Here is a 13,352-nt window from a genome sequence, read left to right as displayed (position 1 = left end):
GTTTGTAATAAGACAACCTGGATGATCATCAAATCTTAATAGTGTTTGTGTAAAAAGGTGATCACTCATTTGGACCCATTTGTTGTATTTGTTGTTCCTTTAACATTTTGGATTCTGCTATGAAATGAAATCTGCTGAAGACCTCATTCTCCTCCAAGATGCAAAATTCCATGTCAACATTTAATTTTAGCCTTTTTCTCTAGCATTGTTTTTTTCAAATTTTGGAATTACAATATATTTATCCTACTTTATCACGGTAGAATAACCTTTCAGGACCCTTATTAATTTATGGTCTTAAGAGTTCACTATGTCTAGGAGGGTACAGCAGTGGAGTCATCTGCTTCCTCTCCCATAGTTTTTTTTTAATTTTTTTTTTTTTTTACATTTTCTCAAATGGCAGTAGCAGAGTAGAGATATGACCGAATGTCACCTACTTACAGAGTGCAATGAGTGTAAAAGTCTAAGGATGTCAAAAGTTTCACACTATACTGCAAGTGGTGCTGGACTTTAGACCTTGCAGATGCCAATCCTCTTCCAGCCATTTCTGAGATCCTTGAGTCACTGGCATGCTCAACTGTTTCCATCATCCTAGATTTTGACAGTTATTATTGGTAGGTGGAAATGGACCCTGAAAGCCAGCGCCTGACAGGGTTTGTCACATCTTTTTGGTTGTTCCCTTTTTCAGGTCATGCCTTTTTGTTTGCTAGCATGAAGATCTGACACTTCCTCCCAAGAGGTCATTGCTTATGGAAGCTGCTCTCTGTACAAAGCACAGCAAAATGACACTGAACATGAGTGTCTGGCAAGGGCTGGAGTTTAGATAAATAGAAAAAAAATGCTAGCTCCAGGCTTATTTGCTGGGTGCTGGATTTTTGCTCACACAGTAGGGTTAGTTTAACAATGCACCCGATTCTCTAACACCATTCTCTATCTGACAAAAAATGTTGAGGATATCTGGAAAGCGCAGAGGAATATCCAGAAGTCCAGAGTATATGAGGTATGTGTGGTACTTCTTACAGATTAGTCATCATAGGTCACCTATCTGTAGCAGTCACATTATGCAAGACTCACTATCTTTTTTTGTTTTGGGCTAAATTTCAAAATCCTGAATCCAGTGGATTCAGATCCCTTGTACACAGGGTGAGGAGACTGACTGCTAATTAATGAAGCAGCTTGGGGCATTCCCCTCCCATCTAAGCACAGTGTGAAGACATCCATTTGCAAAGGTTAAAGAGAGGTGGGGAATGGCACCCAGGTTGGACTCACTCTCATTCTGAATCTGTCCATGACACACGGCAGACTGCACATTTCAGTTTTTCACATTTTATGTTATCAGGGACTTGAGAGCTTGAAAGCAGTTCACTTTTCAGTTTGATTATTTCCTGAGGAGGCATTTTTTGATTATCCCCTGGCGAGGCATTTGTTTATTACAAAAGTAGCTGACACTTAGCATTCCCTGTAGACATACATATTTTTGTTTATATTTTTATGTAGGTTGGAGCTGGTTTGTAAGCATTTTACTTATTCTTTTGCCAAAGTGAAAATGGTTTGTGCTTGTTGATCAGTACTGTGCTTCAAATGCTGACTATGACATTACAAGGCTAATTGCTCTTCTTAGTTTTAGACTGATTTCTCTGGTCAACCAAATAAATTATTAAAGAAAGGAAGTGACAGGATCCAGGATAATGATGAAAGGTATCGTCTTTATTGTAAAGAGCCCCCAACCATGGTCCATATTTTATGAACTCTGTCGAAGGTCTAAAGGATGATGACACTTATTCAGCAGAATCAGACTAAAAAAAGAGGGACGAAAATCTATTATTATTATTTGGGTATCATTTAAGATGTGATATTGATTTACACTGTAATAAGTAAAACTTCACAGCATCAAATTATTTCAGCAACAAACATACCTTTCCAACGTCACGGCTCTTGGCTCTCAGCTTGTTGACCTGGGACTCAGCGATGTCAGCGCGCTCCTGAGCTTCCTCAAGTTCATGCTGAACCTTCCTGTGCCTGGACATGTGGGTGTTGGCCTGCTCCTCCTGTTAAGTGTTTAGAGGTATGTTGGTATAGTTACAAGACAGTTAATAGTGATGTTATTATTAAATCAGCTGTCAATGATGTGCCACATTATGTATTTGACTTACAGCCTCCTCAGCCTGTCTCTTGTAAGACTTCACTTTAAGCTGCAGCTTGTCCACCAGATCCTGAAGTCTGTTCACATTCTTCTTGTCCTCCTCAGTCTGTACAGATACAAGATTACACAGTATGTGAAGAAGACTAGAGAATGAATTAGAGTTTAGGGGAGTTTTTCAGTACAGCTTACCTGGTATGTCAGCTCCTTCACTCTCCTCTCATATTTGCGAACTCCTTTTACAGCATCAGCTCCACGTCTCTGCTCGGCCTCAACTTCACTCTCCAGCTCACGTACCTGTCATGTGATGATAAATGATATATCAGTCTTCCATGTAAAGATTTTAGTTGAAATAATAAAAGGCATAATAAAAGTTATGAGCCTCCAAAAACTACATATTATTATTTTTTATATATAGTTCTTACCCTGGCCTCCAGTTTCTGGAGCTGCTTCTTGCCACCCTTCATGGCGAGGTTCTCAGCCTCATCCAGACGGTGCTGGAGGTCCTTGACTGTGACCTCCAGGTTCTTCTTCATCCTCTCCAGGTGAGCACTGGTGTCCTGCTCCTTCTTCAGCTCCTCAGCCATCATGGCAGCCTGAAATGATAAAAAGTCTCTAATTGCAGTTTGTTCAGAAAAAAATCACCACATACAAGCAGACTGGTTCTTGAAGGTGTTAACTCACATCAGTAATAGCCTTCTTGGCTTTCTCTTCAGCATTTCTTGCTTCCTGAACAGCATCATCCACTTCACCTTGAACCTGGACGAGGTCAGCCTCCAGCTTCTTCTTGGTGTTCATAAGACTGGTGTTCTGAATTTGACCAAGAATAGACAGAGTTAACTGGAATGTGTCTCGCATCTTTGATTAGATAAAATTCTTATGAATTTATGAAGACACACCTGAGAGTGAAGCAGTCCAACACGCTCACTAGCATCAACCAGCTCCTGTTCAGCCACTTTGCGTCCTCTCTCTGTCTGCTCCAGAGCGGCTCTCAGCTCCTCGATCTCAGCCAACATCAGGCCATTTCTGCGCTCCACCATGGCAACCTGCTCCTTCATGTCTTCCTGTCCTCTGAGAGCATCGTCAAGGTGCAGCTGGGCATCCTGAAATTGAACGGAGAAAAAAAACAAACATTGAACCTTCTGCACTCCCTTTTCATGCTTTTGATATTAAGTAATATTGCAAACATCACCTTGAGTTGTCCCTGGACATTCCTCAGTTGTTTCTGAGACTCAGCAGCCTGCCTGTTGGCATGGCTCAGCTGAATCTCCATCTCATTCAGGTCTCCCTCCATCTTCTTCTTGACTCTCAGGGCATCATTCCTGCTCCTGATCTCAGAATCAAGAGTGCTCTGCATGGAGTCAATCACTCTCTGGCTGTTCCTCTTGATCTGCTCCATCTCCTCATCCTTCTCTGCCAGCTTCCTGTCAACTTCACCTTTGATCTGGTTGAGCTCAAGTTGAACACGGAGAATCTTGGCCTCTTCATGCTCCAGTGTGCCCTTGGTGTAATTTTAATAATCATGAAAGTCAGTAACTCAAACAAGATATCCTTTAAAAACATTATCACTTTGATGTAATAGAATTGTTTTTAGGGACATATCCATGTGCCAGACCCAACTAATTTTAAAGATCTGTGGAAGATCTGTTCCACGGAAAACATGTAACATTCAACATCTTTTATCATCGCCATGATACAAGTTTGATTAGCTCAACCTTAGAAATGACTGACGACAGGATGTTTTTTAATGACTCCCTGTCATTTCCTGATGTTGCTGTACCTCAGCTTCCTCCAGTGCTGACTGAATTTCCGACTTCTCAGTCTCTACGGTCTTCTTGGATTTCTCCAGTTCATGGATAGTCTTTCCAGTCTCTCCAATCTGTTCAGTCAGGTCTGAGATTTCCTCTATATAAGCACAATACAAAACAGAACAAATTACATTTTTAAGTATCTATTATCAGTGCTTTTTCCATAAAAAATTATGAAATTTCACATACGCTGCAGGTTCTTGTTCTCTCTCTTCATGGTCTCCAGATGATCCAGAGTCTCCTCATAAGAGTTCTTCATCTTGAACATTTCAGTGCTGAGAGAACGAGCCTCCTTCTGAGCTCCCTCCAGCTCTGCCTGGCCCTCCTCATACTTCTGTTTCCATTCTGCAAGGACCTAGAATTGTATGGATGAATGAAAGGTTACATTCTTCATTTGAACGTTCTGGTTTGATTTTCTTTGTAATCTCTATGCACCTTATCAAAGTTCCTCTGCTTCTTGTCAAGGTTGGCAGCCAGAGCATTGGCTCTCTCAACGTCAATCATGAGGTCCTCCACCTCACCCTGCAGCCTCTGCTTGGTCTTCTCCAAGGAGGCGCACTTGGAGTTCACAGCCTCAATGGATTCCTCAGCATCCTGCAAGCGCTGGGCAAGCTTTTTCCTTTTGGGAGCAACAAAGGATTTATTCTTGCTTGCATACTAAATGTAGTGCAGAATATTGTATGTAAAAATGTGTTTAATTTATTGAAAAAGTAGAAAGGATCATATACTTGGCCTCCTCCAGCTCCTCAGTGCGCTGGATAGCATCAGTCTCATATTTGGTTCTCCACTGAGCCACCTCAGTGTTGGCCTTGGACATTCCTCTCTGTAGCTCAGCTTTGGCCTCCTGCTCCTCCTCAAACTGCTCTCTGAGCAGATCACAGTCATGGCGGGCTGACTGAACTGCATGGGCCAGGGCATTCTTGGCCTGTTGACAATGACAAAACATTTGTATCATACCTATGAAGTAGAAGTACTTTTTAAAAAAAAGTTTAATCATTTTGATGTAGTCATTTAGTTTTTAATCCTCAAGACTACTTATGCACCTAACTCATTTGCTAATCAGCATCATGTAATGCTGATGTTTCTTTTCATTGTCTGGCAAAAAAGGAATTCATTAAAGTTTCACCTTGCAATATTAGCTTTGTGCCTGAAAGTCTCTGCTGTGGGAATAATTTTTTGAGCTTTGATCTTTTAGATCTTATCATTGTATTATGGTACATATTTTTGAAAGACTACATTTGAAAAAAAGAATATGCCCCTTGTAACAGGGCATGTAAACTTGTTCACCTTGACTTCCTCCTCAACGTGTCTCTTCAGCTCCTCAATCTGTTGAGTGAAGGCCTGTTTTCCTCTGGTCAGCTGGGAAACAAGAGCTTCCTTCTCTTCAAGCTGCCGGGAGAACTCACCTGAATGACAATGTGTAGATTAATTTGTGAAAATGGTGAACCCACCTACAGAATACATTCATTTACAAGTGGCTGGGTGCCTAACCATTCTCTGTCTGCAGTCTTGCTTTTTGTCCATTAACGTCATTCAGCTGGCGAACATTCTCATCATTTTTGGATTTGAGCTCACTGAACTGGTCCTCAAGAGTTCTGCACATTTTTTCCAAGTTGCCCTGTTAATCAAAAATAAATATGCTATTCTTGAAAGCAACAACAGGATATTATCCAAACTTAACTACCATATTCATTTGAAAAGATGAATATGTTAGAATCTTTAAACCTAAGGAATGAGAGATAGAGCTTTCACTTATGAAAGAACCACTCACCTTAGCTTTAGCAACAGCCTCCATGTTGCTGGAGAGGTCATCAATCTCCATCTTGTACTCGCTCTTCTCCTTCTCCAGCTTCTGCTTGACACGCTGGAGGTTGTCGATCTGCTCTCCCAGCTCTGCAACACTGTCTGCCTGCTTCTTGCGGAGAGCTGATGCGGTTGCTTCATGCTGCAGGGTTGACTCTTCAAGATCCCGGCGCAACTTCTGGAACTCAGCTTCACGCTTCTTGTTCATCTCAATCTGAGCAGCTGTTGCTCCACCAGCCTCCTCGAGCCTCTCACTGATCTCCTCAAGCTCCCTGGAGAGGTCAGCCCTCTGCTTCTCAACCTTAGCCCGAGCAGCCCTCTCAGCCTCAATCTCTTCCTCCAGCTCCTCAATACGAGCCTAGATTTGATGAAAGAAGGTTTATTGACTTACATCTAATGTGTTTTTTTGATATATTGAGTTTGATTTGGATGCATATAACATTGTATACTCCTCACCTGGAGCTCCTTGATCTTCTTCTGAAGCTGAGCACCGAGAGACTGTTCATCCTCAATCTTGCTGAGGAGCTGGCTGGTTTCAAAGTCTTTCCTTGATGTGATACAAATAAAAGCTTTCACGGTCACAGTTTGTACTGTTGTTGGGATGTAATGTTTGAGATGCTGAGAAAAAGATTAGTAACCTAAATCAAAAAAACTTACTTCTTGATTTTCTCATCAGATTGCTGTTTGTCATTCTCCAGATCCATTATGGATTCCTGGGCTAGTTTCAGATCTCCTTCAAGCTTCCTCTTGGCTCTCTCAAGGTCCATGCGGAGCTTCTTCTCTTGCTCCAGTGACCCCTCGAGCTATCACATGACAGTTAATGATAAATGAGTTGAGGTATTCAAATGATAGTGTGTCAATACAAAGAAACATGATTTACATTATACATTATTTTGACTATGTATCATTAAAGCAATTAAAGAAGTAGCTACTTGACAATAGAAACACACTAACAAAAGAACTGTTTTCTTACATCGTCCACTTGCTGTTCCAGCTTTGTCTTGGCTTTGGTCAGAGTGTTGACTTTGTCTTCCTCTGCCTGGAGATCATCAAGTGTTTGCTGGTGGCTCTCTTGGAGGGCTTTCTTCTCCTTGGTTAACTTGGCAATAGCCTCATCTTGAGATGCCATCTCCTCTGTCAGGTTTTTCACCTGAAATGATGTGACAGGCACATTATTTCCATCACACATGTGCATTTCTGCATTTAAATCAACAGGGGTTTCAAATAATCCAAACCTTGTTTTCTGTGGCATGTTTCTCCTTCTCCACTTTAGCCAAAGTGAGCTCCAAGTCATCAATGTCTTTCTTCAGCTCAGAGCATTCATCCTCCAGCTTCCTCTTCTTGGCAGTCAGCTCAGCATTGATTTCCTCTTCATCCTCCAGTCTCTCATTTGTCTCCTTGAGTTTGGCCTCGAGTTGGATCTTGCTCTTAATGAGCCCTTCACATCTTTCCTCAGCATCAGAGAGGTTCTCAGTTTCCTATATTTTCAACATAGATGTGATAAATATACTCCACTTAAGCTTAACCATGAAAATATTAATGATATGCATTGCTATTCAAACAAGTAGTCACAATTACTCAGCACATTAGTTACATTTGAACAAAACAACATAGACAACAGTGATCAACATTGTTCTGTCTCTGAGGTTCATATGTAACAGCATTACACTTCCTGTCCTTTCTTTTGTTTCCTACTCACTGCAGCCACTTGGAGTTGCAGGTCATTCTTCTCCTGCAGCAGGGAAACCATCTTCTCCTCCAGTTCCTTCTTCTTGGCCAGGGCAGTAGCCAGGTCTGATTGCATCTTATCATAGTTCTCCTTCATCTGCTGCAGCTCCTTCTCAGTCTCAGCACTCTTCAGGAGAGGCTTGATCTTGAAGTAGAGCTTCAGCCATGGCCAGTTTTTAACATTCATGAATGAACGGATGTTGTACTGGATAGAGTAGATAGCTTCCCTGGAAAATAAGATAGACGTAGAAAGAGTCACTTCCTCTGAAACATTATTTTACAGAACTTCTGAGTCTATCAGTTTAACAGATTTTTATCAACTACATAATAGGACAGTACAGTTTATGGTACAGTAAGAGAATCCTACCTCCTCTCCATCATCTTAACAAACTCTTTCCTCATGACATATCCTCTGCAGAGAGCCTGAGTCATGGTCACCAGCTCAGCCAGTTTCTCATCTCTCATCTCCTCCAGGGTACCCAGCAGACCAGCTTTGAAGAATACCTATGTTGTGAAGTGGGGTGAATAAGTATTTAGTGCCTAGGGATATAACAGAACAACCACACAAGTAAATGTGTTAGTGCTGTCATTGAAGATGAACCTTTGTGTGTCCAAACTTGTACTGAGTGTGGTCCACATCAATGGAGCCCAGCAGCTTCTCTGAAGCTTTCTTGTTGTCAATGAACTGTCCCTCAGGGATGACACTGGCATTCAATACTTTGTATCTACAAAAGAAAATTATGTTGTTCCTTTTATCTTCCTTCTTTTTTTCTTGGTGTTTACCATCCTAATACCTCTACGGAAATCAACTTGACTTGCTTATATTGAAAACTGCAGTCACCTCTGCTTGAAGTCACCGTAGAGGATTCTGCTTGGGAAGCCCTTTCTGCAGATTCTGATGCCCTCCAGCACACCATTACACCTCAGCTGGTGGATGACCAAGAAGTTCTCCATAAGACCTGCACGTTGCAAACTCATTGTATCAAAACATTTCTTTACATGACCAGGTCACTCACATTGCACAAATCTGGGTTATGTGTTTCTTACCTGGGGTCTTTGATTCATTAGGAATCAGACAGCGGACAAAGTGAGGGTGGGTGCTCCTCAAGTTGGTCATCAGCTTACCCAAGTTCTCCTGTGGATGAGCATCACAAAATAATAGATCATCATTGTTTTAAGATGAGATTATTAAAAGTTATCCAAAAATATGAAACAATACATACCCTGAAAAGAGCAGACACAGTCTGGAAGGAACCACCCTTCTTCTTGCCTCCCTTCTTGCCGCCACCACCAGCACCCTCTATTTTGCGAAACATTGAATTTCATGAATAGGATTGAATACAAAACTATTAAAGCATTCTACTTTGTGGAAAATGTGTTTTGTCATTCAGAGACGGTCATGAAAATACACCCTTCTTCTTTCTACAACCTGTCTCATCACTACCACCAGCCACCTCTGTTTTACCAAAGAAGTTGCCACATGATCACTGAATCATTTTCTTTGTCTCCGTGCTTCACAAAAACAGCATGGTTTAGTTTGCTCACAGATTACCAGCTTGTACTGAATAGCTCTTACCATCAGCTCCAGCATGGGCTGCATACAGTAATGCCAGCAGTTTGTTTGCAGATTTCTGGTAAAGCTGAACAACTGAGTCGTTCAGGGGGTCCTTGTTCTTGTCCAGCCAGCCATTGATATTGTAGTCCACTGTACCAGCATAGTGAACCAGGGAGAAGTGAGCTTCAGCCTTGCCCTTTGCAGGTTTTGGCTTCTCAAAGCCCTTGGTCTTGCCAAGATGCTGATCATGCAGCTTGTTCTTGAAAGTTGTGTCAGAGGCCTTGGGGAACATGCACTCCTCTTCAAGGATGGAGAAGATGCCCATTGGCTGAGAAGATTTGACATTTAATTTAATGTCATTTAATGACATTATGGAGACATAATGTCATTATGGAGACAAGATGTCCTAGGAGAATCAAATTTTTCCCCAACAGTAACTTACCTTCTCGATGAGCTCAATGCAGGCAGCCAAGTCCATACCGAAGTCAATGAACTCCCATTCAATACCCTCCTTCTTGTACTCCTCTTGCTCCAGGACAAACATGTGGTGGTTGAAGAACTGTTGCAGTTTTTCATTGGTGAAGTTGATGCAGAGCTGCTCCAAGCTGTTGAACTGTAATGACGGAATACCATTGCATTTCATGCTAAAATAGATTGAACTTTAAAAATGTGTAAATTTTTTTCAACAACTCACATCAAAGATCTCAAATCCAGCGATATCCAACACTCCAATGAAGAACTGCCTTGGTTGCTTTGTGTCCAGCATCTCATTGATACGGATGACCATCCACAAGAACATTTTCTCATAGATGGATTTGCACAGAGCACTGACAGCATTGTTGACCTAAATATAAGAATTTAAGTGTGGGGATTCATTAGCGTGATATTTTTATTTGAAAATGTAAACATTTCCCTTTCCAAACACCCAAATTCCATCTTTTTACCTGTGGGACGGTCTGACCTTTGGTCACCATCTCATTGCCGACCTTGACTCTTGGGTAGCACAGAGCTTTCAGCATATCAGCTGAGTTCAGGCCCAGGAGGTAGGCGATTTTATCAGCCTCTGATGGAGAGAAAAACAAGAAGTTATTAATACACATTCTCTTAGAACGTTGGTGTTGTATTTGACACACTATAGAGGTTGCATGATCAGAGTGTATTATTTTAGAAATTACCCTCAGTGCCATCTGGTTCAGCCTGCTCCTCACGCTGCTTCTGCTTGAATTTCATGTTGCCATGATGCATCACAGCTCCAGTCAGCTTGTAGATGCCCAATTTCTCCTCAGCAGTGAAGCCCAAGATGTCAATAGCAGTCTGCAATTTATGCACAAAAATTTTATTTTTTTATTCTTATTTATCTGCTGTTAATCTACACATTATTATCAACTTACATCTGTTGCAATGAATTCCTCCACATCATTGATGCTTTTCACAGTGATTTCACCCTGACTGATCATGTGATAGTCATAGGGGTTGGTGGTGATCAGAAGTGCCTCTGGAAGAAAGTAGAGGAAATACATGAGTGGGTACACTCTCTTATTTTTTGTTTATTTTGTTATAACATACCCAGGAGCTCAGGCTTGTGGCCAGTCATCAGCTGATAGAAGATATGGTAGCTCCTCTCAGCAGACAACTGGAAGGTGACACGGGACTTCTCCAGCAGATCTAATATTCACAGATCAGGGTTGGGTTGCAGCAGTACGTATGACAAGTGTCTCTTAAACATTTTCCCAAACTAGCATCATGGTGTAAATTCAAAATTGGTGACTCAGCAAAACGTTGAAAATTACTCACATGTTTCAATATCAGCTGAGGCCAGTTTGCCAGTGGTTCCAAAGTGAATTCTGATGAATTTACCCTGAACATATCAGATTGAAGTTAGGAGGATTCTTCATATGCAGCTCAAATGACTTCTGTTTATATTTTCCCCTTTCAACACTTACAAAACGAGAGGAGTTGTCATTCCTCACAGTCTTGGCATTACCATAAGCTTCCAGCAGAGGGTTGGCTGCAATGATTTGATCTTCCAGTGAACCCTACCAAAAGATATAAAAATACATGATGTTGATTAAGGGTTTTTAACATTTTCCAGGCCAACAACCCCTTTGCTGATAGAAAGTAAGAGCAGGGACTCCCTTCTACATACATTATATAGAATTATGTTGAATATTAAGCTGGGCCTACAATAATGTGTTAGGTAACTTATAGATCATGTATATATATACCTTACAACAATATACAATAATAAGGGTATTAAAATACTCATATATTCATGTCTCTATTTTAAACATACATGTGGAAGGGACAGTGAACCCTCATGTGTCTGTGGATGGAAGGTGGCAGGCATGTCAGTTTTACTGTGGCACACAAGAATGTCTGTATACGTAATAATAATAATAAGTAGCTAACTGGCCCCTGTGTTTCAACAATATGTAGTTAGCTGACTAAACTGCCATTATGAATAGGTGCTGCACAGCGTTTACGCATTAATCTTTGATAATAATGTGTTAGATTTGTGTTAATGTGAATTTTCAGACAAATCTAAATTACTGAAAAAAATAAAACTTTCAAAATTATAGTCAAACTATAATTTGGTTGCCCCCCCTGCAATAACTCTGAGAACCCCCTAGGTGTTGCAGAAGACCCAGGTTGTAAATTGCAAAAGATCTATTAACAGGTGTTACTTTTCCATTTTTTTCATTTAAGACAACCATTTTTACCTGTATTTTGCCAGATGACTGCTCTGCTTTCTTGCCAGCAGTAGCCACTGCAATTGTTGCAAAGTACTGGATGACACGCTTGGTGTTGACAGTCTTTCCAGCACCAGATTCTCCACTGGGGAAAGAGAGAGATATCTGGAGTCATATGTACCTACCTACCTACCTACCTACCTACCTACTCACAGTATGTAATTGTCCTGTAATATTATTCAATTATTTGTAAATTACTCACGTGATAAGGATAGACTGGTTTTCACGATCTGAAAAGAACAAATACTTGAATGTCTCATGATATACCATATACGACGTAGGGTTAGTCACATCTCAGGTCACATCTGCTGTGTCTAATTTTGTATGTCAAGTGAAGGTAAATTCATGTGCCCTCCTCTTAAAATACAGTATCTTACCAGTCAGCATGAACTGATAGGCATTATCAGAGATGGAGAAGATGTGGGGTGGAGCCTCCACTCTCTTCTTGCCTCTGTATGCCACAACAACCTGAGCATCGTACACAGGGAGCCACTTGTAGGGGTTCACAACGACACAGAACAAGCCGGAGTAAGTCTGGAAAGAGAAGAAAGTTCACTCATAAACTTCATTAATTCTATATTTGACATTTATACCATCATTTAAATCCAAACTTCAGTAGCGGCTGAACATGTAGAATGTAGAGAAAAGTTACCGCCACTAGTAAAAGTTGAATTTTTATTTGTATGTTCAGCTTCGTGTGGATTTAAGTGTAAGTTAAACACTAACATAGATCATCCATGATGCAAAACGCTCTTTGAGGTTGTACAACACGCAAGGCTCATTGAGGTGGGTCATCATGGCCATGTCCTCAATCTTGTCAAACTTGGGAGGATTCATGGGATGGATGTCATCCTCTTTTACAGTGATCGTCTGAATAGGAAATACAACAAAAGAACACAGTTTAAATAATATTTTATGGGATAGACTTCATCCTATTTCACTGTTCAAAATAAGTTTTAAGTAAAGAATGAATTTGCCTACCTTTCCTGTAAGTGTCTCAACAGTGGCTTTGCCACCCTCTCTTTTGACGAGTTTACCCTTAAGGTACATTTCCTCTGGTTCGGCCACAAAGTACGCTGTTTTTGCATCAAATGGAGTGTTTTGAGCCTCAATCCTCTCCCTCTCAGGCTTGCGGAGGTATATGGCCGCAGGCCCATACTGCTGCATCTCTGAGTCTGTGCTCATGGTGGCACTTTATCGAGGACTGAAACGAAGAGAAGGAGTTTAAATTACTTAAAATATATTTTATTGTTAAGTATCCGAATATTATGGAGCTTTATAGACATGTCGTACCTCAGTTTATCCCAACTGTGTGGCTCAGATCTGATGTGTAACGATGCTATTAAAGAAACATTAAGATAATAATTGGAAAATGTTCCACAGTCTAGTGCTCACAACAGTAAACAGCAATCACCATATGAATTGTAAACCATTTTAGCTAACTTTAATGGCTCCACAAACTTTTATTACTGCATTGTAGCTGCAGTGTTATTATTCATTGTATTCTATTTCATTTTTGGTTTTTCTTTATTTTTTAAATTCTATCTTAATTGAGTTTATGCAGTCAATGT

At 40.8% G+C, this 13,352-nt stretch overlaps 1 protein-coding gene across 2 annotated transcripts; it reads right to left on the bottom strand.

The window, feature by feature from the left end:
• Positions 1–1,683: 1,683 nt before the first annotated feature.
• LOC119013853 (myosin heavy chain, fast skeletal muscle) lies at positions 1,684–13,117 on the bottom strand. Of its 2 annotated transcripts, XM_037088739.1 has the most exons (40): positions 13,075–13,117; positions 12,763–12,985; positions 12,508–12,651; positions 12,159–12,315; positions 11,984–12,011; positions 11,752–11,866; positions 10,975–11,067; positions 10,826–10,889; positions 10,598–10,696; positions 10,423–10,526; positions 10,207–10,345; positions 9,976–10,094; positions 9,726–9,875; positions 9,474–9,644; positions 9,053–9,359; positions 8,700–8,776; positions 8,524–8,611; positions 8,318–8,435; positions 8,078–8,201; positions 7,844–7,980; positions 7,448–7,703; positions 6,984–7,226; positions 6,722–6,898; positions 6,406–6,551; positions 6,205–6,295; positions 5,717–6,106; positions 5,437–5,563; positions 5,233–5,351; positions 4,674–4,870; positions 4,381–4,564; positions 4,135–4,300; positions 3,918–4,042; positions 3,330–3,638; positions 3,037–3,240; positions 2,822–2,947; positions 2,563–2,733; positions 2,330–2,434; positions 2,151–2,246; positions 1,914–2,045; positions 1,684–1,793 (listed from the first exon to the last, which is right to left on the bottom strand). In XM_037088739.1, exons 2-40 carry the CDS (start codon positions 12,964–12,966, stop codon positions 1,776–1,778), a joined length of 5,820 nt encoding a protein of 1,939 aa, XP_036944634.1. In that variant the 5' UTR covers positions 12,967–12,985; positions 13,075–13,117; the 3' UTR covers positions 1,684–1,775. The 2 variants fall into 2 exon arrangements, with proteins under 2 accessions (XP_036944634.1, XP_036944633.1); XM_037088738.1 differs by lacking the exon at positions 1,684–1,793 and having other exon boundaries at positions 1,893–2,045.
• Positions 13,118–13,352: the final 235 nt, after the last annotated feature.

Source organism: Acanthopagrus latus, chromosome 23, assembly GCF_904848185.1.
Source record: "Acanthopagrus latus isolate v.2019 chromosome 23, fAcaLat1.1, whole genome shotgun sequence".
Taxonomy (NCBI): Eukaryota; Metazoa; Chordata; class Actinopteri; order Spariformes; family Sparidae; genus Acanthopagrus; species Acanthopagrus latus.
The sequence above is the reverse complement of the archived record's forward strand: the minus strand, read 5'-3'. Positions and strand labels throughout refer to the sequence as shown.

Excerpts from the sequence above, each read along its gene's own strand:
- LOC119013853 (XM_037088738.1), bottom strand. The coding sequence starts at position 12,966 with ATGAGCACAGACTCAGAGATGCAGCAGTATGGGCCTGCGGCCATATAC. Across the intron at positions 10,527-10,597 it reads CCACAAGCCTGAGCTCCTGG|AGGCACTTCTGATCACCACC; the intron begins GTATGTTATAAC and ends ACTTTCTTCCAG. Across the intron at positions 5,352-5,436 it reads AAGACTGCAGACAGAGAATG|GTGAGTTCTCCCGGCAGCTT; the intron begins GTTAGGCACCCA and ends ATTGTCATTCAG.